This window comes from Manis javanica, chromosome 2, assembly GCF_040802235.1.
Source record: "Manis javanica isolate MJ-LG chromosome 2, MJ_LKY, whole genome shotgun sequence".
NCBI classification, from domain to species: Eukaryota; Metazoa; Chordata; class Mammalia; order Pholidota; family Manidae; genus Manis; species Manis javanica.
In genome coordinates this window covers 987,204-1,009,851 of record NC_133157.1, presented here as the reverse complement: position 1 = coordinate 1,009,851, position 22,648 = coordinate 987,204, and the positions used below count along the sequence as shown (strand labels likewise).

General features: G+C 58.6%; 1 protein-coding gene across 11 annotated transcripts; it reads left to right on the top strand.

Annotated features, from left to right (window-relative positions):
- Positions 1-170: 170 nt before the first annotated feature.
- On the top strand, positions 171-22,609 carry RABL6 (RAB, member RAS oncogene family like 6). 11 transcript variants are annotated; one of them, XM_073221378.1, is made up of 15 exons: positions 171-482; positions 9,358-9,492; positions 10,633-10,680; positions 12,130-12,182; positions 13,041-13,132; positions 15,375-15,515; positions 15,835-15,940; positions 17,559-17,662; positions 19,169-19,461; positions 19,706-19,856; positions 20,563-20,775; positions 20,853-21,051; positions 21,368-21,476; positions 21,941-21,993; positions 22,084-22,609. In XM_073221378.1, exons 1-15 carry the CDS (start codon positions 353-355, stop codon positions 22,276-22,278), a joined length of 2,022 nt encoding a protein of 673 aa, XP_073077479.1. In that variant the 5' UTR covers positions 171-352; the 3' UTR covers positions 22,279-22,609. The 11 variants fall into 11 exon arrangements, with proteins under 11 accessions (XP_073077479.1, XP_036863521.2, XP_073077481.1 ...); XM_037007626.2 differs by having other exon boundaries at positions 21,368-21,536; XM_073221380.1 differs by adding an exon at positions 1,725-1,881 and having other exon boundaries at positions 21,368-21,536; positions 21,941-22,609.
- The last annotated feature ends 39 nt before the right edge of the window (positions 22,610-22,648 follow it).

Below are 22,648 nucleotides of genomic sequence, written 5' to 3'. Positions count from 1 at the left end.
CGCCGCGGGACCTCCTTGGCCCTCGCGGCGCCCGGTAGCCGCGCACCACGCCGAAGCCGCCGGCTCCCCCGCCGCCCCGCGCATGCGCACCGCATCCCGTGACCCTCGCGGTGTCCCGTAGCTGCGCGCCCCGCCCAGCCGGTGTCAAGATGGCGGCGCTGACGGGCGGAGGTAGGCCGTCCCGGGAGCCGCGGGGGCCGGAGCGGAGCCGCCGCGGCTGAGCCCCCGAGCCGCCGTCGAGGCAGGCGCTCGGCCGCCGAGTCCCAGGACATGGTGCGACCCGCGCCGCGCTGCCGCCGTCGCTGCCACTGAACTCGCGGGCCGCGCCGGGCTCGGACGCGGGAGCAGGAAGATGTTTTCCGCGCTCAAGAAGCTGGTGGGGTCGGAGCAGGCTCCAGGCCGCGACAAAAACATCCCCGCCGGGCTGCAGTCCATGAACCAGGCGCTGCAGAGGCGCTTCGCCAAGGGGGTGCAGTACAACAGTGAGTGCGGGGCGGCGCGCGCTCCTGCGGGGGACGTGGACAGCAGGGCCTGAGCGCGGGGGCCGCGGCGGCCGGGACTCGGCAGAAACCGGGGTGCGCCTTGGCCCGGGAACCGTCGGGGGCCCCGTCGCGTCCCGACGGCCTCCCTGCCAGCGGGAAATGGTGGCGGGCCCTGTTCATCAGTGTTTACACGTGCGGGGCCCTTACCTGTGCCGGGCACGTGGGCGGTACCCTAGGGGCGTTCACTTGGGGAGGGGGAGGGGGTGCTGCCAGGCAGGAGGCCAGGTCCTGAAAGACCCCAGGGTTGGAGCGTGGGCGTCTCGGCCCGCGGCCCCCCCCTCCGACCGGTGGGTTGTCCTCGAGGAACGCCGGCACGTCGGAAACCTGCGCGTATTGTTGGCTTAGTGAAACTCGTCCGGGCTGTTCCCGGTGCGCTCCGCGGCGCAGTGATCGCCCGGCGACCCGTGCAGGAGGCTCTTACATAACGGGGGGAGCTCTCCGCCGGCGGGCTGTGTGATAACCCGCCAGAGGAGGTGAAAGCCAGCCGACTCTGGTCTTTGAGCTACGGGAATTTTCTTTGTAGACTCCGTGAGCAGTTTGAAGACGGAATATCAGCTACGCCACACATTCTTGCCTTTTTTTTTTTTTTTTTTAAGAAGCATTTGTAAGGGATATATTTAGAAATGTTCCAGAAGGCATAGAATCTCTTGTTACTGTAGGAGACTTCGCTTTCCCTGCAGGAAGGAGGGGTTATGTACAGATGCCCCTGAGCCATGGACGTTTTCAGGCTTCTGTTATAAATAATGTAAATTGTATGATTCCTGGCCTGCTGGCCGTCTTAACTGACCTCTTAAGTTTTTGCATCTTGCTGGCTTCTCCTGTCAGTATTTAAAGGCTTTTTATATGTTCTGTGCTTTTAAATTGTTTCCTTCTCAAGTGTTCCCATGTATTGCTACACAGTTTTGGACCCCCGTGTTGCTACCTTAAGGGGGGAGCCTTCCAATCTCTATAATGAGGAATTTCAACGGCAATGTATAACATTGAGAAACATTGTGCACATTTAAAAGAGACATAATTTTAGATATACTCAACTCACAATTTTGTACATATTTTCTTCACATTCAGGGAAGAGTAAGAGTAGCATTTACACAATTTATTTTACTTTATTTTAATGGATATAGCTGGTAAACACAAATCTTTAGAATCTATATTTTGATCCCTTATTTAATTTTATTATTTAAGGTATTTGAAACGTCATCCTAGTCCTTTGGAAATTAGACCGGGAAACTGGAAACTTCACCTTCTGAAAAGCACTCCCTGAGGGCACACCCCCTAGTCCCAGGTGGACAGACGTGAAAAGGGCAGTGGAGTTGTTCCAGAGAGGAAAATCCAACCTCAGGTATTTGGGGGACAGGTTGTGACCCGCCCCCAGAACTGAATGAAAGATGGTGAGCTTGACGGAAGTTGGGGCTTGTATCTGAATTGCCTTTTAGAGTGAGATTGTCCCTATGTTTGAATAAGAAGCAATTTTGAAACTTTCAGCAGTATGTTTTCCAAAATATCTTAGGGAAAACAAACCAACAATGTGAAAATTACAGATTCAGGATTTTTATAGGTAAGAGTTTATTGCCAGGTTATGAGTTGTCTCTTACCGAAGCTTATCTTCCTATGATGAGGAGGGACTTGTGTCACATGCAGGAGACCCAGCATACACATTAAAATTAGAGCCAAAATCTGGAGATCTGAGGTTGGAAGTCATTCGCCTTTAAAGTGGAAGAAAGAATGTTACCGAACTGATGATCCCGTCTCCTGCCAATTGCACATGATTATCAGCTCCGTGTGGTGGAGAGGCTTTTCCTGAGTAATAGAGGGATCGGGACTGCTTCCCCTCCAAGGAGCCTCCTGCTGGCATGGGGTGGGGGCGGAGGCAGCCCGAGGGCTGGCCGAGTCAGCTCTCAGGGCTAGGATTCAAAAAGGGGCCCAACGCTTCCTCACAAAGACACCCTTTGAAAGGGCGGTTCCGGTGTAAGTGCTCTCCCTCAAGGAATAAGCGACCGTGTGTAGCGAGCTGTTCTATCTGCCCTGGCACGGCCAATTTGCGATTGCCCAAACGTTTACTGTCCACGATATGCCACGTTTTCCTTTACAGTTTTCCCTTCCCTAGCATTCATATAGCAACTATTTATTATTGAGTGTTTATCCGTGAAAAATCAGACAGCACGCTCTGCCTGTGGTGTTCACCTTCTCGTGGTCGGCCAAAGACGGGCAGCACCGTGGACATTGATGGAACAGCCATCTGAAGGCTCCAGTGCTAGGAAAACAGATCAAGACGAGGGCTGCGATGGGATTGGGACTTTAAATAGAGGGTCAGAGCAGGCCTGCCAGAGAAGGTGACATTGGAGCAGCAGGTAGGATGTGGGGAGGTACAGAAGGTGTGTTCTGGCCAGGGGAGTTGCCTGGCAGAGATCCTTAGGAAGTGTGCAAGAACCGCATGGAGTGAGCTCGGAGAGAAGCGAGACAGGAGGCCACGCCACAGAGGTGAGGCGAGGCCTTTGGGCCACGTAGGGACCTTGTGCATGAGAAACCTTTGATGGGCAGGAAAGCAGCTGCAGGAGGGCTCCTGGCAGGAGGGGGCCACCTGGACATTGGTTGTAGCACTCTTGTGCAGGTGGCCACAGTGAAGGGTATCCTTAGGGTTCAGAGCCGAGTCAGACACAGAAGCAATTGCATCATTTGCATCTCAGGTAAACCATCAGCTTTTTTTAGTAGGAAAATGATTCCATATTTGGCAGAAAATGTGTGGGAATGTGAGTGAATTAGTATTGAATCAGAGCTTAAAAATGGCTCTCGATTCTGTAGTGGAACCATGTGTCTTCTGCATGGGATCTTTGCTTAGACTTAAAGAAAAAGCTTAGAATAGAGAGATTGTCTTGCCAGTGGGTTTCAGCCCCGGGCAAGTTCACTCTTGATTCAGTGAGACCGAAAAATGACAGTGGAATATTCTTGGGGTGAAAGGCTTTATACCCAACTTTATTCCCATGGTGGCAGGTCAAGCACTAGAATCATGTCCACTCAGAGCAAGTCTGCACGCAGCAAGCCGGTCTCTGTCTCTGGGCCTCTCCGCCCGGCAGCTGGCTCCGTCTCTGTCCTGCATGCTGCCACCACTCCAGCCTCTGCTCTCCTGCAGCCACGCAGCCAGAGCACCGGGCAGAGCTCCTTATATAGGCAGTTACAGCGTATTGCCCACACATGTGCAGTGGGCAAGCTGACCAGGGCCAGGTGAGAATCCTGGCCACAGGAACTTTCATTGTTTCTACAGAGAGTTAATAATCTTTTTGGTAAAACAGATCTTTTTTTAAGTAAAGGGCTCCTCTTACCAATTCTTGGGTGAATCTTAAAGGTTTTCCAGGTGAACCACTTATTTGATCAATTTATTTGAGCCAGTATCTAAGGGTCTTTGAGTTCGACTTGACTTTCCTACTTACAAAGTATGGGCTAACTTTTTACTGGATGAAACCAGATCATTTTATTTCTGACACTAAGAGTTTCTCTTAGTTAACTTTTTTGGGGGCACCTTTTTTTTTAAGTATCATTGATATACACTCTTATGAAGGTTTCACAAGAAAAACAATGGTTATTACATTCACCCTTATTATCAAGCCCCCCCCATACCCCATTGCAGTCACTGTCCATCAGTGTAGTGAGATGCCACAGAGTCGCTACTTGTCTTCTCTGTGCTACACTGTCTTCCCTGTGACCCCTCCCCACATTATTTGTGCCAATCATAATGCCCATCAATCCCCTTCTCCCTCCCTCCCCACCCATCCTCCCACACCCCTCCCCTTTGGTAACCGCTAGTCCCTTCTTGGGAGTCTGTGAGTCTGCTGCTGTTTTGTTCCTTCAGTTTTGCTTCACTGTTATACTCCACAAATGAGGGAAATCATTTGGCACTTGTCTTTCTCTGCCTGACTTATTTGACTGAGCATAATATCCTCCAGCCCCATCCATACATGTTGTCTTAGTTAACTTTTAAAATGAGTACATTTCAAATTTTAAAAGGATTTCAGTTCAGGAGAGAAAAAATAAAACTTTTTTCATTGTCAAAAGCTGAGACCAGAAAACAAATAGATGTTAAAATTGGTGAAGATTCAAGAGAAGGAAACAGCTGTAAGATCATATCAAGCCTCTGGACAGACAGGTCATGTTTAAAAAAGAACCTGAGAAAATCTCTAGAAACGAAAAACATGGTCATTAACGTAAAGAAGTCAACAAACAGGTGAAGTAGCAATAATAGTTCAAGAGAGAATTAGGACCTGAAAGAGAAATTAAGCAGATTCCAGCATGCCTGATACAAATTTCAGATGTGAAGAGTAGTGAGAATGGAGGAGGGGCAGTATTTGAAGAAATGAAGACTGAGGCTTTTCCAGAATTAATGCAATACATGAAACTCTTAAGTTCAGAGTTTTAAAAACATCCACTGCTAGACACATCATTGGAAGTCTTCAGACCATCAGAATCAAAAGAAAAATAGAAGCAACCAGACAGGAAAGACTGCCTTCAGGGGAGCAGCCAGCAAACCGATAACACAGCCCATACAACATTGGTATCGAGGGGAAATCCCTGTCATCCTAGAAATCTGTACCTGATTCAGCAGTTACTAGTGTCAGCACAAGACATTTTCAGTCTGAGGTGGACAGTTTACTGTCAGTTTCTGGCTGAAATACGTGCTAAGGGTCTGCTGCAGCCCAGTGGAAATGGAGCACAGGGCATATGGGGTAGGGTTCTCAAGGCAAAGGCGAGCGCAGAAATGGTGACTCGTGGCGAGATGTGAGCACTGGTCACTGTGGCCGCTGTCCTGGTGGTTAGCGGGGGAAGTGTAGGAGAAGCTGAGACACGGGGTGACCACAGGACCCAGGGCGGAGCTGAGCAGAGCTAAGGTGTTTTCACAGTCCTCACATTAAAAGACAAATTTGGCAACTGGGTGAATGTTAAAAATTCAAGAGTTGCCATTGAAAGAATAGAAGTAGATTGCAAACCTCCCAAACAGGCAAAAAGAGAAATTGGAAATCTTCCCCCAGAAATAGAGGGCAGAGATGGGAGAGGGAGGGGGCAGCGGAGGCAGGCCAGAACTGTAACACGCAGGCACGGAAGTTGCCTGCCTGTGTCAGCAGCACAGCAGACATACATAACATACATAAGCAGACTCACCGTGAAACAACTTCCGCGATTGGGTTTTTTTCTTTGCTGGCTGTTACGTGCTGCCTTCAGAGGAATAGCCAATAAGCTGGAAACACAGCTCACAGTAATGGCGGCCGGTGTAAGAGACACATCCAGACCACAGCAGAGAGAGGGTGAGCGCACGGAGTTGGAAACAAAGCAGAGGCAGATGATAGCCACAGAGCAGCTGCGCCTGATGCCCCTTCGGTGAGCAGAATGGGGGAGCCGGAGGGCAGCCCGGTGGGGGCTCAGAACTGGCTGAGCCACCCTCCCCTCCTCCAAGGAGCTCTCCTGCAGATGGACAGTCTCAGCCTGGGTGGAGTGGATGCCACACAGACCACGTTCTGGGCCCACAGTGAGTAAAATTGGGTCTGAATAAACAACAACTCTTCTTTTTGTGACACTTGTAGAAGTGATACCACTTCTAAATGATTTGTGGGTCAAAGAAGAAAGCAAATGGGAAATAGTGTAACCCAGTGATGATGAACACCCCCCATGTTTGTAGTGATCATTTTGAAGAATTCAATTTGAAAACCTAGGAAAAGAACAAAATCCCAAGAAAGTGAAGGGAAAGAAACAAAGTAGCAGAAACAAGGAATTTTTAAGAAGAATTAATCATTTTCAGCAGAATCTTGAGTGTGTGTACGTGATGAACACAGTGGACAAACATAGGGAAGATGGATAAAGGAAGAGACAAAGTAAGACCGAGTGATAAGAATACGCAAGTGGAGCTTTTAAGCATAAAATGTCACAAGTGACCTGGTGCTAACATTGAAAACTTGGAATGTTCAATGACCTAGAGAACTTTTCTAAAACAGACTGTGTGAGAAGTGCAGGCCGTGCACAGCCCCCAGGAGTCGCGCTGGGCACAAAGTGAGCGGCCACATGCCGTGCACAGGGTGGGGGCGCCAGGCCCCACAACCACAGCCAGGGCAGAGACCTGCAGTCACCCTGAGCACACGTGTAAAGGCCCAGTAAAAGGTGAGGAAACTGGATCTAGGAAATTATTCTGTTAGTAATGGTAGTTTTCTATGCTGGGATGAAGTAGGATTTCCCCACAAATGAAGGGATTAATAGAAAGTATGAATTACATGCTTTACTAGTAGATAAAAATGAAAACATAATGTCAGCAGGTGCAAGAAAAAGATCTGATAAAATTCAGCACCCATTCATGACATGTAAAAGACAAATCCCACTTCTTGGCAGACTGGGCACCAAAGGGACCCTCGTCCACCTGTTGAAGGGCCTTTACCAAAAGCCACGTTCATGTGATGAGACAGGATGCCTTCTTTTCAAGCCCTGGACTGAAGACAAGAGCTCCCCATTCTCCCCAAGCTTTTTGTTGGTGTACGAAGTCCACCCAGCACAGGAAAAATAAGTATGAGGCAGATGTAAGTCCTTCTTTAGGAGTGAAATTGACATAAAATCAGAAATAAGGGTTTTGTGTTTTTCCGGATGCTTGCACGTGTAAGGGACTGAACACCAGACTAACACCTGGCCTTTCCCTCGGTGCCCACTTCTGTCCCAGCTGTGTTAAAGCCGATGACCTGCCCTTAAAAATAGTTTGTAAAAATTCACCATTCAGCTCTCGACCTTGGATAAAGGGTACTCAGCTGCTCATTTCTCTTTACTTAAAAGGAGAGGGAGTGGACACTGGGAGGGGAGCCTGCTCTGAAGCTGCCTGTTCCCTGTTCCCAGGGGTTGGGGCACTGCTGGCTCCAGCTGAGAGGGCTCGGGCAGAAGGGAAGTCTAGAATCCGGCCGGGAAGGGTGCCCCAAGTACTTGTAAGCCCAGGTTGACCTCCAGGTGGCTTTACTCCAAGTCATTTTGTGTAGCCCAAAAACTCCAATGCTATTCCCAAGGTGGCAGTTCCAGGCAACAGACAGAAATACCACAGATAACTTTCTGAGGATGCACCTCTGACCCATATCTCCAGGAGGGCCGTGGATGGAGTTCAGGGGCACACACAGTGCCAGTGAAGCATCAAGAGAACCCCAGTCCCCAAGTGGCACCAGCACTGGGGGCAAATGTGGGACCTGAGCTCCAGAGACCTGAGACTGCACAGAACATAGTCAGGACAATAACATACCTAAAGGAGTTTGAAGGCACAGCAGGGGCCTAAAGTCAGTCGATCTGAAAGCCAGGGAGGCGAGAAACTGAGAAACGGACCTGCGAGTAGGAACGAGACTCCAGGGCTGTGAAAAGCAACGGAGAGGACAATGCACAGCGGTGCCTGCCTGCGCCCAGGGCACCCGGGCCTGCGCCCTGGGCTCGCCCTCCCGCCCTCAGCCTGGCCACCGACCTCCTGGGACATCGGGACCCTGCCGCCCAGGAGGCGTCGGGGGGCAGACAGCCTCTCTGTCCTCTCATCCTCCCTGCCCGAGGTGGACTCACACCCAGGACACCCCCGGATCTATGTGGCACCTCCCAGTCTGGGCCCATGATCGGCCTCTGGCCAGAATCAGGACAAGACTACCTGCGAGTGTGAGAGTGGTGGCTCTCCCAGGTGTCCTGTTTGGCAACATGATACAGGGCAGGATGGAGGCCTGGCTGGAGATGCTCGAAGTGTGAGGAGAGCTGACGCATCTCATGACTGAAATCAGGACTGGGGGATGAGCCGGGACAAGGCACTGGCCTGGTGACCAGGTTTCACGGAGGAGGGGGCAGGACGGGCACAGCGGGGTGGCTGCTCCGCAGCCGTGGTGGGGGCTTCTGTCTGCAGGCTGCCCAGCCCACCGGCAGGCACCACCGTCCACTCGTTGGCTGGACCAGAGTCTTTCTGACACGAGCACTCCTCCCTGGAGACCCAGTCTGGCAGCAGTTAACGTCACCTCACTCCGCTGCCCCTAGCTCTGCCTACACCCACCCGGTCTCCTTCATCCTCTTTCCAGAACAGTCCAGGTGGCGGCACTCAGGCTGAACCCAGCACCATCCCGGAGGCGGCGGGAAGCTCCTGTGCTGCATGCTTGTCCCGCCGGCACCTTGCAGGCGCTCAGCCCACCCCTGCCCGAGTCCGTGCGCCCTGCTGCCTGGGTGCTTGTTTGTGGCCATGCGCTCACGTTTGCGGCACAGGCAGCACTGTCTGCAGGGCTTGTTCAGTGAGCATAGTGGAGTCCAGGCTTCCTAGCCCCACACACGTGTAACCCACATGCGAGGTCTTGGGAGGCCTGCAGGTCTGACATACACGGTATGCACGGTAGACATACCAGGGCTGCGGAAAGTCGGTGGAGGCAAACCTTCGACATCTCGGAAGCCATCTAGGGAAGGCAGCTTCCGCCCCTGGCTCCTCTGACAGCCTGAGCCTGACCCTGGGAGCAGGGTCCCCAGGCTTGGTTCAGGGGGCACCTGCTTTCCTACCGGTACAGAGTCTGACCAGGCTCCCACTCTGTCAGCCCAGGAGGACACGCCTCTGGGGCTGGGCCGCCAGGACACTGTGCGAGCACTGAGTGGGCACCTTGGGTCTCCTCTGCAGACTGCCCAGGAGGTCTTGTCCCCCTCAGGGCCGCTGGCCAGCCCAACCCCCGCTGTCAGCTCCTCTGTGCCACCAGCCATGCAGGCCACAGTCTCTGTGGGTGGCACACAGACTCCCTGGTGAGGCCCTGGTTTGCCTGTGGTTTGATTTGTTCACCTGATCTGACCTTTCTTCCCCTCCCCCCAGTGAAGATACTGATCCGAGGAGACAGGAACACGGGCAAGACCACGCTGTGGCATCGGCTGCAGGGCAAGAAGTTCATGGAGGAGTACATCCCCACGCAGGAGATCCAGGTCACCAGCATCCACTGGAGCTACAAAAGTGAGGGGGTGGGGGGTCCCCTCGGGGGCCGCTCGGGGCCCCTTGTGGGGCGGGGACTCTCATTCCTCCGCCTTCCTCTGCCTCTGTCCCCCGGGAGCTCCTTCGTCAGCCTTGGTGTGGAGACACTGTGCGCATGTGGGAGCCCCAGTGAACTGAGGGGTTATCATGAGACTCACTAAAGCCACTCTGGGTCACCCTGCAGGCCCCTCTCCCGGGGGAGACCGGCCCTGAGAAGCAGGCGGAGCAGTGGCGGGGGCCCTGCTCTGCTCCAGAGGCGGCAGAGAGGCAAGCTCCAGGTTTACCACAGGGAGGCATCCTGGGGGCGCGTGGGGCCCCGTGACTGGGTGTGGCCGCTGTCAGGGCAGCGCAGAGAAGCCCCCACGGCCCCCTTCCCGGTTCGGGATGAAGCTGGGCGTCAGTCCACTGCTGGGGCCCTCAGTGCAGGGGCTCCCCGCCTCGCCCCTTTCCTTGGGATCCTCGGCAGCTGCTGCCCTGGGGCCCTAACACCAGACCAGCTGCTCCGAGGTCAGCACAGAGCTGCTGCTGCAGAGCCCCTATCGCCACCCTGCCTGGAAGGAATGCACAGACAGCAGCTCCACGAAAGACAGCCTGGCGGGGGCACCGGGCAGCTGTGTCCCAGCAGCCTCTCAAGGCCCACCCTCGCAGGGCCACTTCACGCCACCTGGTGCTGCAAAGGCTTTTGAAAGAAGTGTGATGACACTGGGCCGACCCAGTAGAGAGTACCAGCCTCCCCACTGTCCCTCAGAACGAAGACCAGGCTGGCCACCGGACAAGGGGCAGCCGGGAGCAGTCAGCTCCTTCGGACCTGCTCTGGCACTGGCTGCCTGCTCCTTGGCTGGGGCTGCAGAGGCTGCGGGCCTGGGCTGTGGGCACAGATGCCCCTGGCTGTGCAGTGTGCCTGGGGATGAGCCCACCCCAGGGACCCAGGAGTGTGCCAGCCAAGGACATGTCTTGCCCTGCGCCTGGAGCGGAGCCAGAAGCAAGGAGCCTCCCAGGCTTCCGGAGGGAGTGCTAGGCCTGGGCAGGAGCCGGGTGCCCTGGGGAGTGGCCCCTAAATGCCCATCTTGAAACCAGAAGTTCGCTTTGTGTACTAACTGTGGCATTTTCCCCCTACTTCAGCCACTGACGATATCGTCAAAGTTGAAGTCTGGGACGTGGTCGACAAAGGTGAGTGGCGCTCGCCTCACGAGCTCTTCTCTCCCTGATGCCTTGTGTGTCCTGGGAAGGGGCGCCTCCTTGCCCCCCCCTCACCTGCCTGTCCTCCTCCCCTCGGACTTCCGGTTCCTCATCAGGCTCAGCGTCAGCTTCTGCCCCATGCAAGGTCTCGCACGGCCAGGGAAGGAGGGCAGGGTTTGTGCAGCTGCCACACACGTCTCCGGGGCCCCGGCTTTACCCGGCGTGTCTGTTGGACAGGGTGGAACGCACGCGGTGACCTGTCAGGGCCCTTTAGTCTGCGCAGGTCGAAAATGTTTCACCTGCTGAGACTGAGCACTTGGCAGGCGGGTTCAGCTAGGGGCCGGCTGGCAGGGCTGGGCAGCTCCAGACCCAGAGACCTGCAGTGCCAGTGGCAAGGTGTCCTGTTATCTGGGGTCCAGGTGCCCCATTATCTGGGGCCCCACATGGCGCCCCGTTGCAGTCGTCACTTGGTCCCTTTGGGTGAGAGCCTTTGAATAAGGGAAGAGCGTCTTTCTCCACCACCCTAACTTGTCACCAGCCGGATGGAGTCTTGAGCACCGTCCGCAGCAGTGGGGGGTGTCCAGTTTCAGAGAGAGGGCAGCCGAGGCCAAGACCTCCATGGGCAAAGGAGAGCCAGTGAAGAGGTCATGTGGCAGGGGCCAGAACCATGCACGGGGGCACCCAGAAGGCAAGGTGCCACCCTGACTCCCCGCCAGCATTCCCCCGAGTGCTGGTAGCTCTGCTTGGCAGTGGTGGCTCCCCAAGCTTGAGGGTAGTGCTGGAGGGGCAGGTGCGGCAGGGCCTGGGGAGCCACCCCCGCCAGAGCTCAGCCTGCGGCACTGGCCGCAGAACAGCCACCAGCCCGGCGCAGCGTGGCCAGCTCTTGAGCTGGGACCGCCTGCAGAGACAGACCAGAAGGTGGCAGGAGATTCGGAGGAAGCTGTGGAAAGAGGCAGAGGTTGGCTTTTAATAAACCCCAGTGTGTTCGGGGCTTGTTTTGCCCGTTACTCTTGGACTGGGGGCCCTGGAATGCCCTTCCTCCTAATATTTCAATAGAGGGAAGGGAAGGCTAATGGGCAGGAGCTTTATGACTCGGGAGCCCCCAGGGCTTTGGCTCCATGGGCCTCCTGGGCCCCCCTGGTCATCTGCAGTACTGGCTTGGGAGCCTCCAGGGCCTTGGAGGCAGGGCCTCAGAGGCTGGGCTGGGCGGCCCGTGGCACCTTCTCACGGCGGGGACCAGGTGGAAGCAGGGCAGCCTCGCTGTGTGGCCCACTGAGCCTGTGCTGCCCCAGTGCCCTCCCCGAATGAGGTCCCAGCCCCCAGGGCTCTGGCCCAGTCAGCCTGGCGCCTGCAGGTGGTGGGAGCTGAGGTGCGGGACGTGAGCACGGGGTGCTCCTCCCTTGGGCCATCCCTGAGCCCAGCTTTCTGTCTCTTAATAAGGAAAATGCAAAAAGCGAGGGGATGGCTTGAAGATGGAGAACGATCCCCAGGAGGTGAGCCACACCCATACCCGCGTGGCCGCGGTTGGGAGGGGGTTGTGACCTGCGTGCCTGGCCCTCCTGAGGACTCTGCTTGCTCTGGTGGTTTCCGGCGGGCGTGGTGGCCCCCCGCTGCCCCTGTGCCGACCAGGGTCCCGTTTGGGGGTAGCTGGGCTTGCCTGTGCTGACATGTCGTGACAGTTGCCAGGCTCTGCGATGAGTTTGACCAAGGTGTTTAGGTGAACTGACCAAATTTTGTATACCCATCATAGAGGCCTCAGCACAGGCCACACCTTCAAGCCGGGGCCCCGGGCACAGGAGGTGTGAGCATGGCTCCAAGCGGGCTGTCCCTGCCAGTGCCCTTGACGGAAAGGAGTCGGGGCAAACTGGCCCTCCGTCCTCGGAAGCTGTGCCCTCCCACCTTTGGAGGCCTCGGGCTGGTGGGCAGCCTCTTGCTCCACTTCAGGGCAGGGTGTTAAAGTAGCCGTGCAGCCACATCTCTCTGGCCCCTTGGCACATTGCCCCCGCCCATAGCCCCCAGCCACCGGTCTGTGTGCCCTAGAAGGTTCTTTGCAAATACTTTTCCTCCATGCTGGGGGACACACCTGTCCTGAGGAGAGTGCTGCTGGCTGGTGGAGACCCTAAGTCGATGCACTGGCCCAGGGTCTGAACTTTCCCAGCCAGACCCTTCGAGACAGTTTTCCACCCCCACAGTAGATCATCTTGTTTATTTATTTTTTTCCAAAACAAAAACCACTGTTATTTTTCCTGATTGTAAAGTCTTGTGTTCGGCCTCTTCCAGGACCCTGGGTTCTCGCCTACAGGACTCTGCTCTGAGCAGTCTCTCTGTGCCCGATTCCCTCCCATCCCCAGGTAGAGTCTGAGATGGCCCTGGACGCCGAGTTCCTGGATGTGTACAAGAGCTGTAACGGGGTGGTCATGATGTTCGACATCACCAAGCAGTGGTAAGGGGGCGCTGACTGGTGACAGCCACCATGGCACCTAGCACCACACCACGCAGCCAGTGGTGCGCAGACCGTCAGTTCACACTGGCAGTTCAGCCTCACAACAGCCCCGGCCTGGACATTTCCAGGCATCTGTAAGTGTGGACGTGGAGCGGGTGAGAGGTTCACCTCAGCAGGTGGGCTGGGACGGCAGTGGTGAGACACACCTTCCACAGGCCCACAGCATGCCGGGAAAGCACCATCTAACTTTGTCAGAATCAAGTGTTGGGGCTCCCCAAGACCCCCACATTCTGTGACTTGCTGGGAGGGTGCACAGCTAAGTTCATCACAGCAGGAGGTTTCAGAGTAAGATCAGACCCAGGGGCGGTGTGGGGAAGCCAGTGTCAGCTCCCAAGGGTCCTCTCCACAGAGTCAGGTGGACATGGCACATACACAGTGGTGTCTACCAGGGGGGCTTCTGAGACAGCACCCGGGTCCTGCCCAACGTGTGGGGTTCCCGCCTCCCGGAAGGAAAGCAGGTGTTGTGCATAGGCCTGGCTGTGCAGGTGCAACAAGCCCTCAGCTGGGAGCTGGTGGCTGGGATGCCCAAGAGCCTGTTCCCCCTGTCAGCCTGGCAGGCGGGCCTTTCCAGGGCTGGAAGCCTTAGGCCCACTTTACATGCTCCAAAAACATCTTAAAAAGCTCAAGGAGGAACTGATGGCAGCTTGCATCAAGTTCACCCTGCGTTTCTGCTCTTCTCGGGTTTTTTATTACTGCATCTGTGATCTGTGCTCATTGTAGAAAAATCAGGAAGTGCAGAGAAAAATTGACCCACCATCACAGGCTGCCTGTCACTGTCGGGGGTGGGGGAGCCTCCAGCCAGGCCTCTGGCTGTCGCACACATCGTCTTTCCCCACCCCGGGGCCTCACATGCAGCCCTACAGACACCACTCTGTTTAGGAAGGTGATGGTGCCTCGGTGGACCCCTCAGTCTTCCATGGGTTCCTGCACTCAGCCTTGGGCTCCCGTCAGTGATTCGAGTCTGGGGGATCTGATGCCGCCTGCTCCAGCCTCTGCCTGCAGGGGCGCTCACTGTGGTGCCCCCATCACAGACTGACTGCCAGGGTGGGTGTGAGAAGCCCCTGGGTGGTGGCAGGTGGCACACTGGAAATGTCCAGAAGGGGAGGGGTAGTGGAGCCCTCTGCAGGGCTTGGTGGAACATACAGGTCCCAGCACACCCGGGAGAGGCAGCAGGCTCTGCTCTTGGGTCTGCACTGGGCAGGAGGGGCACCTCCTGCGTGAGCCGGGGGACTAGAGGCGTCCTGTCCTGTATGGAACCTGGTGTAGACACTTAACACTGCTCGGCCAGGTGGGGGCTGCCTCAGCATCGCCACTGCAGTGAGCAGCGCCCTGGAGAAAGAGAGGGCCGCAGGGAAGAGGGGCCCCGCGGGCCAGGAGGGGTGCCCACAGCAGCGCACAGCCCAGGAAGTGGCGCAGGCACACATCCATGAGGCTGGAGGCCTGGGTACAAGTGGCCTGCAGTCCGGCAGTGCCTGGTTGGGAGCCCGGGGACTGCTGGACACCACTGTACGGTGGTGCCTGGGTGGCAAAAGCAGACTTGTCTGGGACCCCGCCGTGCAGAACCATGGCTCCCCGGGACCCCCCATGGCTTAGCCAGTGCTTTAGGTGAGCTGTGCAGGCCGGAGGAAGTCCTGTCCCAGCACGTGGGGCAGCTGTGGACCAATGAGGTGCAGGAGGGCAGCCATCCCTGGCCCTTTGTTAGGTTTTTACTGTGTGTAAATACAGGAAATAAAGTCAAATTGTAAACGAGGTGCACACTCTATTTCTTGACTGTGTCGATTTTGTCTAAATTACCAAAGTTTTGTCACACGTCGTTAGTTTCTTGCATGCCATTTGGGAGACAGGTGTGGGCCCTGTGCTAAGACACCTCAAAGCCCCCAAAGATCAAAGCCCCAGGACAGCAGAAGGGACACCTCAGCCCCACAGGCGGCAGCTGTGCCCTTTGGCACAGGCAGGAAAACAAGGCAGAGAGGATTCCTACAAGAGAGGACGAAGACAGCTCCAGGATGGGGGCACCTGGAGCCGGGGCCACCGCCGCACCGGTGTACTGGGGAGAGTGCCGAGGCCCAGTGCCCTGCCCCAGGGAGGGCCCTCAGACAGGACACAGATGTGGGCTTCCAGGGCAGGGGCAGGGGCTCATGGCTGAAAGATTAAGGTGGTCTCTCCTCGTGTGTCTCCCCAGGACCTTCAACTACATCATGCGGGAGCTGCCCAAGGTGCCGACCCACGTGCCAGTGTGTGTGCTGGGCAACTGCCGCGACATGGGTGAGCACCGGGTGGTCCTGCCGGATGATGTGCGCCATTTCATTGACAGCCTGCACAGGTGGGTGTCACTCCACCACACCCATGCGCTGGTCCCCCAGCCTCTGCTCTAGTGGGACCCACAAGGGCGGCTGGGGGACCTGAGCAGCACAGCCTGAGGCTGCAGAGCTGAAATGGTGGGACGGGGGCTCTTGCAGACAGACACATGCACTTGGTGGGGGTCAGTCAGGGTCAGAAGGTGGGGGAGCACAGTTCCCTCCGCCATGCAGAAGGCGGCTCGGGACCCTGGGGTTGGTGGGCGGGAGGCCTGGCCCAGAGGGCTGCAGCTTGAGGCCCACAGCTGCCGGGGTCCCTCACGCCTGCCCTCGTTATGCAAACAGGCCCCCTGGCTCCTCCTACTTCCGCTATGCCGAGTCCTCCATGAAGAACGGCTTTGGCCTGAAGTATCTGCATAAGTTCCTCAACGTCCCGTTTCTGCAGCTCCAGGTGAGCCGCGCCCCAGGGCAGAGTGGTGCCACTCGCTTTTCAGGTGCCCTTTGGCTCGGGAATCAGGCCACCCTCCTGACCCCTGAGAAGGCAGTTCAGCAGTTGACTTGGGGCACAGGCAGCAGCTAAGACTAGTGTGCTGGTGGCCTTGGTGGCCCTCCCCCCTGCCGGGCTGGCCGGGACAAGGCGGGGGATGGGGGGGGGGCGGCCCAGGCCTCTGAAGGACCACAGACAGGACACAGGCGTCCTTACAGCATTCTTCGCAGGCTATGTCTCCTACCATTTGGGGCTGGAGGCCTGGACCCCACCTCCCTTGGCCTCAGTTCTGCCCCTGCTGTGGTGCTGCGCTGCTCCACATGCCGGTCCCTCTTCACTGAAGTGCACGTGACCCCCCCCAAGCACCCAGATCAGGACGGTGGTGTCCATTGTCACTCCCTGGCTCCTCTGCTGGCCTATGGCTGGGCCAGCCACCCTCGATGGGGACCCAGGCCTTTCCACCCACAGCTGTTCCCCAGCCCACCCTCTGCACAGCATGCAGGGTCCTTTCCGTTTTGGAGTGACTTTAGATTTATACAAAAGTTGCAGAGATGGTGTAGAGGGCTCCCATATCCTCATTACCTTCACCCAAAACTCATGTTCCCAGGCTGCTTTTCTCAAAACCATGGACATGCTTGTCTACTGGTTAAATACAGGCTTTGTCCAGGATACCCCTCCTCCGGACACCCTCTGTCCCGGCCCTGGCCAGGCCCCACCCCACACACAGTGTTCACTCCAGTGGGCTGCGTGGGCCTGTGACAGGCCTCAAACAAACCTGGCTTAGGGTCTATCTGGCCTTAGATTATGGATTTGTAGGCAGAAGACCGCGGAGGCAGCCCTTACCACATCGTAGTGGGGGCACATGATCTTTGCACAGCTTGTTGCCAGGATGTTGACCCATGACCCCTCTGAAGCCCTGGCAGCTTTTGTTCTTTCTCTAAAAGGACAAGGAACTGGCCCAGGAGAGGCACAGGCTTTCTTATCCTCGTGCCTTTTTCCTTCTGAAAGAAGTGTGTGCCCACGGGCAAAGGCAGCCACCATTTCTGGTTAGCAGGACAGCACCCCTGACTGCTTGGGGAGCCACCGCTGGACTCCTGTGCTTTCCCTTGGGACGTGGTGTCGCTCTGCATCCTCTGGCCATCCTTTCCTCTTTCGGTTGGGCAGAGCACGCGCACACATCCTGTGGAGACCACCCCAGCATGGGCTTCTGCCCCTGGGCAGTCAGCACTGTACTCAGAAACTCCTTGGTGTCCTGCAGTGACAAGTCGTAGCTGTCAACACAGGCTATGCTCAGGCCCAGCCTCAGGAGTGCCCGCCCTCAGGGTGGTAATGGGGTGCGCTGGGAAGGCTGTGTCTTCACCAAGTCTTAGGGCTTCTTAAGCTTTGGGGGCTGCCTCGTGTGGTTTGCTCCCATCACTGACGCCCGTCCTCAGAGCTCCACCTGGTGGCTTAGGCATCATGCTGCCACCTGGGTCTCTGGGTGGCTGTGTTCTGCACCACCCCTGCTCAGCTGCTGTTCGCTGTTGGCCAAGGCTGAGGAGGGGTCTGCTCACCACAGCAATGGGCTCTCCTTCCTCTGCAGAGAGAGACTTTGCTGCAGCAGCTGGAAACCAACCAGCTGGACATCGACGCCACGTTGGAGGAGTTGTTGGTGCAGCAGGAGACCGAGGACCAGAACTACGACATGTATGTCAGCCAGGGACGCCTCGGAGGCTGGCCTGCAAGGGCCCACCTGCGGGAATGGCACCCATGCACCCTGAGGGGCGGGCCTTGCTCTGCACACCCCCAGACTTGGGTCTGTGCTGAGCGCCCCCTACTCCAGGTGGATCTGTCAGTATGGACAAGTTGTGCCACTGACCCAGACTCATGTCCACCCAAGGTCCCTGCAAGCCCAGCTGCCTGAAGGTTTCCAGCCCAGGCTGCTTCCCGCTTTGAGCTCAGTTTCCCAGGTTGATGCTGGCGTAGCGTCGGGTCTTCCATTGACCAAGGGAACCTGTGGCGGAGGCTCACGCAGTGGGAACAAAGCCTCTGGTCCTCAGCAGCAGAGGGATGTCCGTTCCGAGGGTGCCTTTTCCAGGCCGTGCCTGGGCACCAAGTGGCATGTGTGCTTCAGGCAAGATAGCAGTGGGTGGAGAACAGCATCCAGGTGCGGCAGGGTGGCACGGCAGGGGGCAGGCCTGTACTGCCCACAGCTTCTGGGGGAGGCTCTCACCCTTACGAGAAAAGGTGCAGCCTTGAAGCCCCACTCAAGGCAGGTGCTTCTTTTGGTTCCCAGAGAAAGATGGGGCCTGGGGTGGGGGCACAGGAGGCTGCTTCCCACTGTGCTTGAGGCCCCAGGAGCCTGGGCAGGCCCCCCATGCCTCCCAGCACCCCCAGCAGGTAGTTCTCCCAAAGAAACTCTCAGAAGAGCCTTTGGGTCCCCCAGAGCCAGCTGTTGGTTCTAGACATGCAAGAGAGGAAGGCTGCCAGGCCGGCCCCGAGGGACCCTGCCCTGGCGAGCAGCTGCCCTTGCCGCCCTTGGCGTAGAGCCAACCTGCGTGTGACTGACTCCCGCAGGGTCCTTCTGACTGAGAGCTTGGGCGCCCCCCACCACCGTTGTTCCTGGGAGAGGGCAGCTGGGCCTCCCTGGTCCGAGACCTGCCCCTGGAAGAAGGCACTGTGAGCCTGGTGGTGGGGTCCCCACTACCTTCCCTTAGGAGGTGGGGGACTTGCCGGGGCCTTAGGCCCCGTTGAGACGAGGAGCCAAAGACTGGGCCCCTGCCAGCCTGCATCGGGCTGGAACCCTGCCTGGCCTTCCCTTCTGCCCCTGCCCTCCAGTCCTAGCTCTCCATTCTAGGCCTTGTTGGAAAGCCTGTCTCCAAAGAGGGAGGCCTTGCCCTTAGCCAGCAGGACAGCTGTGCCTCGGCCAGCATGGCCAAGAGGACTCAGGGCCCCTGGTTCCTGGGCCACTCCTCGCCCCGACCTGGGAGGGTGGGAGCCCCTCTCTGCAGTCAGGTCCTGCAGGCTCCGCACTGGGGCCACACACGGGGCCTGGATGGGTAGCACAAAGCGTGCCTCTCAGTCCACCTTTACGGGACACCGCTCAGCGCCCTGAGCCAGAGGGGCGAGGACGCTGCTGTCACCATTCCCCCAGGGTAGGGTACTTGCGAAGGCAGGTCCTCACCCCATGCCCCGTGTCCCTCCACCCCCCAGCTTTCTCGAGGTGATGGAGGCACGCAGCCGTGGCCACGCAACTCCACTGGCGACCAATGGGCAGAGCCCGTCCTCAGGGTCCCAGTCTCCACTGGTGCCTCCAAGCACCATGTCCACAGGGAGCTCCAGCCCCGGCACACCACAGCTGGCCCTGCAGCCGCCCCTCCATGTCCCCTCGGCCTGCCCAGCCCCCCTGACCCCCACGGAGGCCCCCGCCCCGCCTCCACGGCGCAGTATCATCTCCAGGCTGTTCGGGACCTCACCAGCTGCCGAGGTGGCCCCAGTGCCTCCAGGTAGGCCCAGGGTGCAGCCCCTCAGGAGGGTGTGTGGTGGTCCAGGTGGTCGAGCAGCACCCCCTTCTTGGCCCCACGAGCTGTTGCCAACTGGGGCAGGTCCATTCTTTGCTCCTGGGCACGTAGCCCCACAGCCCCTGAGACATGCCTCGGCTTCTGGAGTCCTCACCCTGGGGTGCAGCCCAGGATGGGCCGCACCGGGGTGGGCACTGAGCAAGTGGGAACTGTCATCTGCTGTCCACAGAGCCAGCCCCAGCTGCAGGAGCCCCAGGAAAAGTCCAGAATGTGGAGGATTTTGTTCCTGAAGACAGCCTTGACCACAGCTTCCTGGATGACCCAGCGTCCACGAAGGCTGAGAAGAAAGTTGCAGCCAGGGTCCAACAAGACAGTGACAGGTAACGGTTTGGACAGGCAGCCTCTGAGCCCGGGGCCTGCCGTCCTCACCCTTGGCCTCCTGGCTCCCAGGGGAGCGAACTCGGGCCTTTGCCAGTGCAGAGTGAGCAGAAGGGCCGGCCCCTAGTGGGGAAGTGTGCCCAGGGGGCTGGCTCTGTGGGCCCCAGCCACACTCTGGCTCCGATTGCGGAGAGGGCAGGCTGGCTGTCACAGAGCACTGCCAGGTGGAGGAAGCCAGTGAGGACAGCAAGAGAGGGCGCTTCCCAGGCCTCCCCACATGCCCTCCCTGCAGCCAGGCCTGGGTCAGAGCCTCGCCCACAGGTCCCTCAGAGACACTCCTCCCCAAGCCCCTCCCCCACACACCCCTGGCAGGCACCTGCTTCCCTCTAGAGAGAGCAGGTCTGCGTGGCTTCCCACCTATGGTGGCATCTCTGTCCCCCTCCCTGGCCCCACCTTACGCCCCTCCTGTTGGTGTCTGTGCTGGTGCTGCACTAGTGTCCCCTCCATAGAGGTCCCAAGACCACCCTTGAAGCATGCCCCCCACACCATGTTCGCACCGATGTGAGCCCCCTTGGTATGCCCATGCCTGTCACAGAGGACTGGCCAGCACCTGTGGATATCGGTGGTGCCCAGAGCTCAGGGTGGGAGCTGGGCAGTCACACAGCCAGGTGGCCTCTGACCACCCTGCTCCCCCCACTTCCACTGCAGCGATGAAGAAGCCCCAGGAGGGAACCCAATGGTGGCAGGTGTCCAGGAGGACGTGGACCTGGAAGATAAGCCACCCAGCAGGTTTCTGCTGCCGACAGGCCTTGTCCCAAGGGAAACCACTCTTTTCAGTGGGGAGGAAGCAGATGAGGTGACAGGGAACCCCAGGGTCACTGTCCTGGCCCCCCAGAAGTGTGCTGAGCCAGAGACCAAATGGTATGTGGGGAATCTGGGTGGAAGGGGCCCTGGGCGAGGGAGGCCACAGACCCCCTGACCTCCTCCTTGTCCTGAAGGTCCTCCACGAAGGCCTCGAGGCCGCACAGGGGCACAGGTTCCAGGGCCGAGGGCTCCCCCTATGGGCATGAGGACCGGAAAGACAAGCAGGCAGCATCCTCAGAGAGTGACCCCGAGGGGCCCATCGCCACCCAGATGCTCTCCTTCGTCATGGACGACCCTGACTTTGAGAGCGACTCAGACACTCAGCGGAGAGCGGTGAGGCGGCGGGGTGCCCACCCCGCCTTGAGGTCTCGGGATGTGTCCTGGGCAGGGAGCGGCGGGAAGGTGGGGACAGCTCCAGAAGGTGCCGGGCAGTCCGCACTGTGAGCGGGCTGAGCTCAGCCCTCGTGGCCCCTGGGAGGGGCTGGGGCCCACTCCAGTGACAGCGCAGTGGAAGAACTGCAGCACACTTGTGCGGTGCTGGTTGCCCGTGAGGGGGCTTGTCACCTGCCGGAGGTGAGCAGGAGCCTGTCTAGGGGCACAATGGGGGCCCCTGGATGCTGATGGCACAGCATGCCTGCTGCTCCTCCAGGAGGAGTTCCCAGTACGAGAAGACCTCTCAGATGACACAGATGAGGACGCCAGCCCTGCCCGGCCACCCCCACTCGCCAAGCCCCCCATTACCTCCTTCAGAGTGAAGGGTGAGGATCTCTTTGGTCTGGGGCTGGAGGAGACAGGCCGCCAGGAGAGCTGCAATGCAGGTAGCTGGGGCCGGGCAGCGCGTGGACAGCCAAGGCCAGGGGTGGCTGCAGGGACCTCTGACCTTGTGTCCCCACTGGGAGGCTTTTGCCGTGCTGGCCGATCTGCTCCAGCTTGACCCTCTGCAGGCTTCTGTCCCCACTTCCACCCTGGGCTGCTCGCACCAGCTCTGCCCTGACCAGCAGTGCCACCCAGCGTATCCCACGGTTTCTCCCAGGCTTGGCCAGGGTTTGAAAGTGTGTTGACCCCCACCCACCTGTTGCCTTTGCTGCCAGGGCCAGGGGCCCACATGGGGCAGGAGGCTGAGGTGCTGCATGGCTGGGCAGCTGGGCAGCCTCCGCCCGCAGCCCCCACACCCCCCCAAGTCGGAGCTGCGCGAGCTGACTTTGCTTCCCCGTCGGCGCAGGTCTGGAGGGCAAGCCTGCCTCGAAGGAGAAGAAGAAGAAGAAGGGCAGAGAGGTACGAGGCCGCCGCCGGGGCGGGGAAGGGGATCGGGGCCCGCGGTGGGTTCCGGGCGGCCGCGTGACTGCGCTGCGCCCCCCGCCCCAGGAGGAGGTGAAGGCCGCGAAGAAGAGGAGCAAGCATAAGAGGAGCCGGGCCCGGGACGAGGGCCGCGGCCGGGACGAGCAGCACCGCCGGCGGCCCCGCGCGGGCAGGACGGCGGCCGCCGGGCTGGAGGCCTTCCTGGGGGGCGGGGCCCCGGGCGGCCACCTCGGCGGGGGCGGGGACTACGAGGAGCTCTAGGGCGCCCGCCGGAGGGGCGGCGGCGGGCAGCCGCCCCAGCGCTTCTCAGGGATGGGCCGAGGCCGCGAGGCCGCCTACCGGAGCGAGCGCCAGCTTCGTCACCGCCGGCTCCTGCTTGCCGGGCAGCCGCACTCGCTTCCCCTCGCGGCGCAGCCCCTGGGCCCGGGTGTGCAGACGCTAGGCAGCGCCAGAGCTCGCCCCGGGCACGGGGCTCCGCTCCTGCTGCTGCGCTCCGGCCGCGGCCAGCCAGGACCTGGAGGTCCCCAGACCTTGATCCCTTCCCTTCACTCTAGACACCCCCGCGACCATAAAGCTCTCCTGTTTCACTGCGTGTCTGTGTCTGCTCCTGCGCTCGGCCCCCAGGGCGGCC

Bases quoted from the DNA above. Each gene is read 5' to 3' on its own strand.
- RABL6 (XM_073221353.1), top strand. From the start codon at position 353: ATGTTTTCCGCGCTCAAGAAGCTGGTGGGGTCGGAGCAGGCTCCAGGC. The intron at 20,776-20,852 runs GTATGTGGGGAA...CTTGTCCTGAAG, and splicing joins GCTGAGCCAGAGACCAAATG to GTCCTCCACGAAGGCCTCGA. The intron at 21,052-21,367 runs GTGAGGCGGCGG...CTGCTCCTCCAG, and splicing joins CAGACACTCAGCGGAGAGCG to GAGGAGTTCCCAGTACGAGA.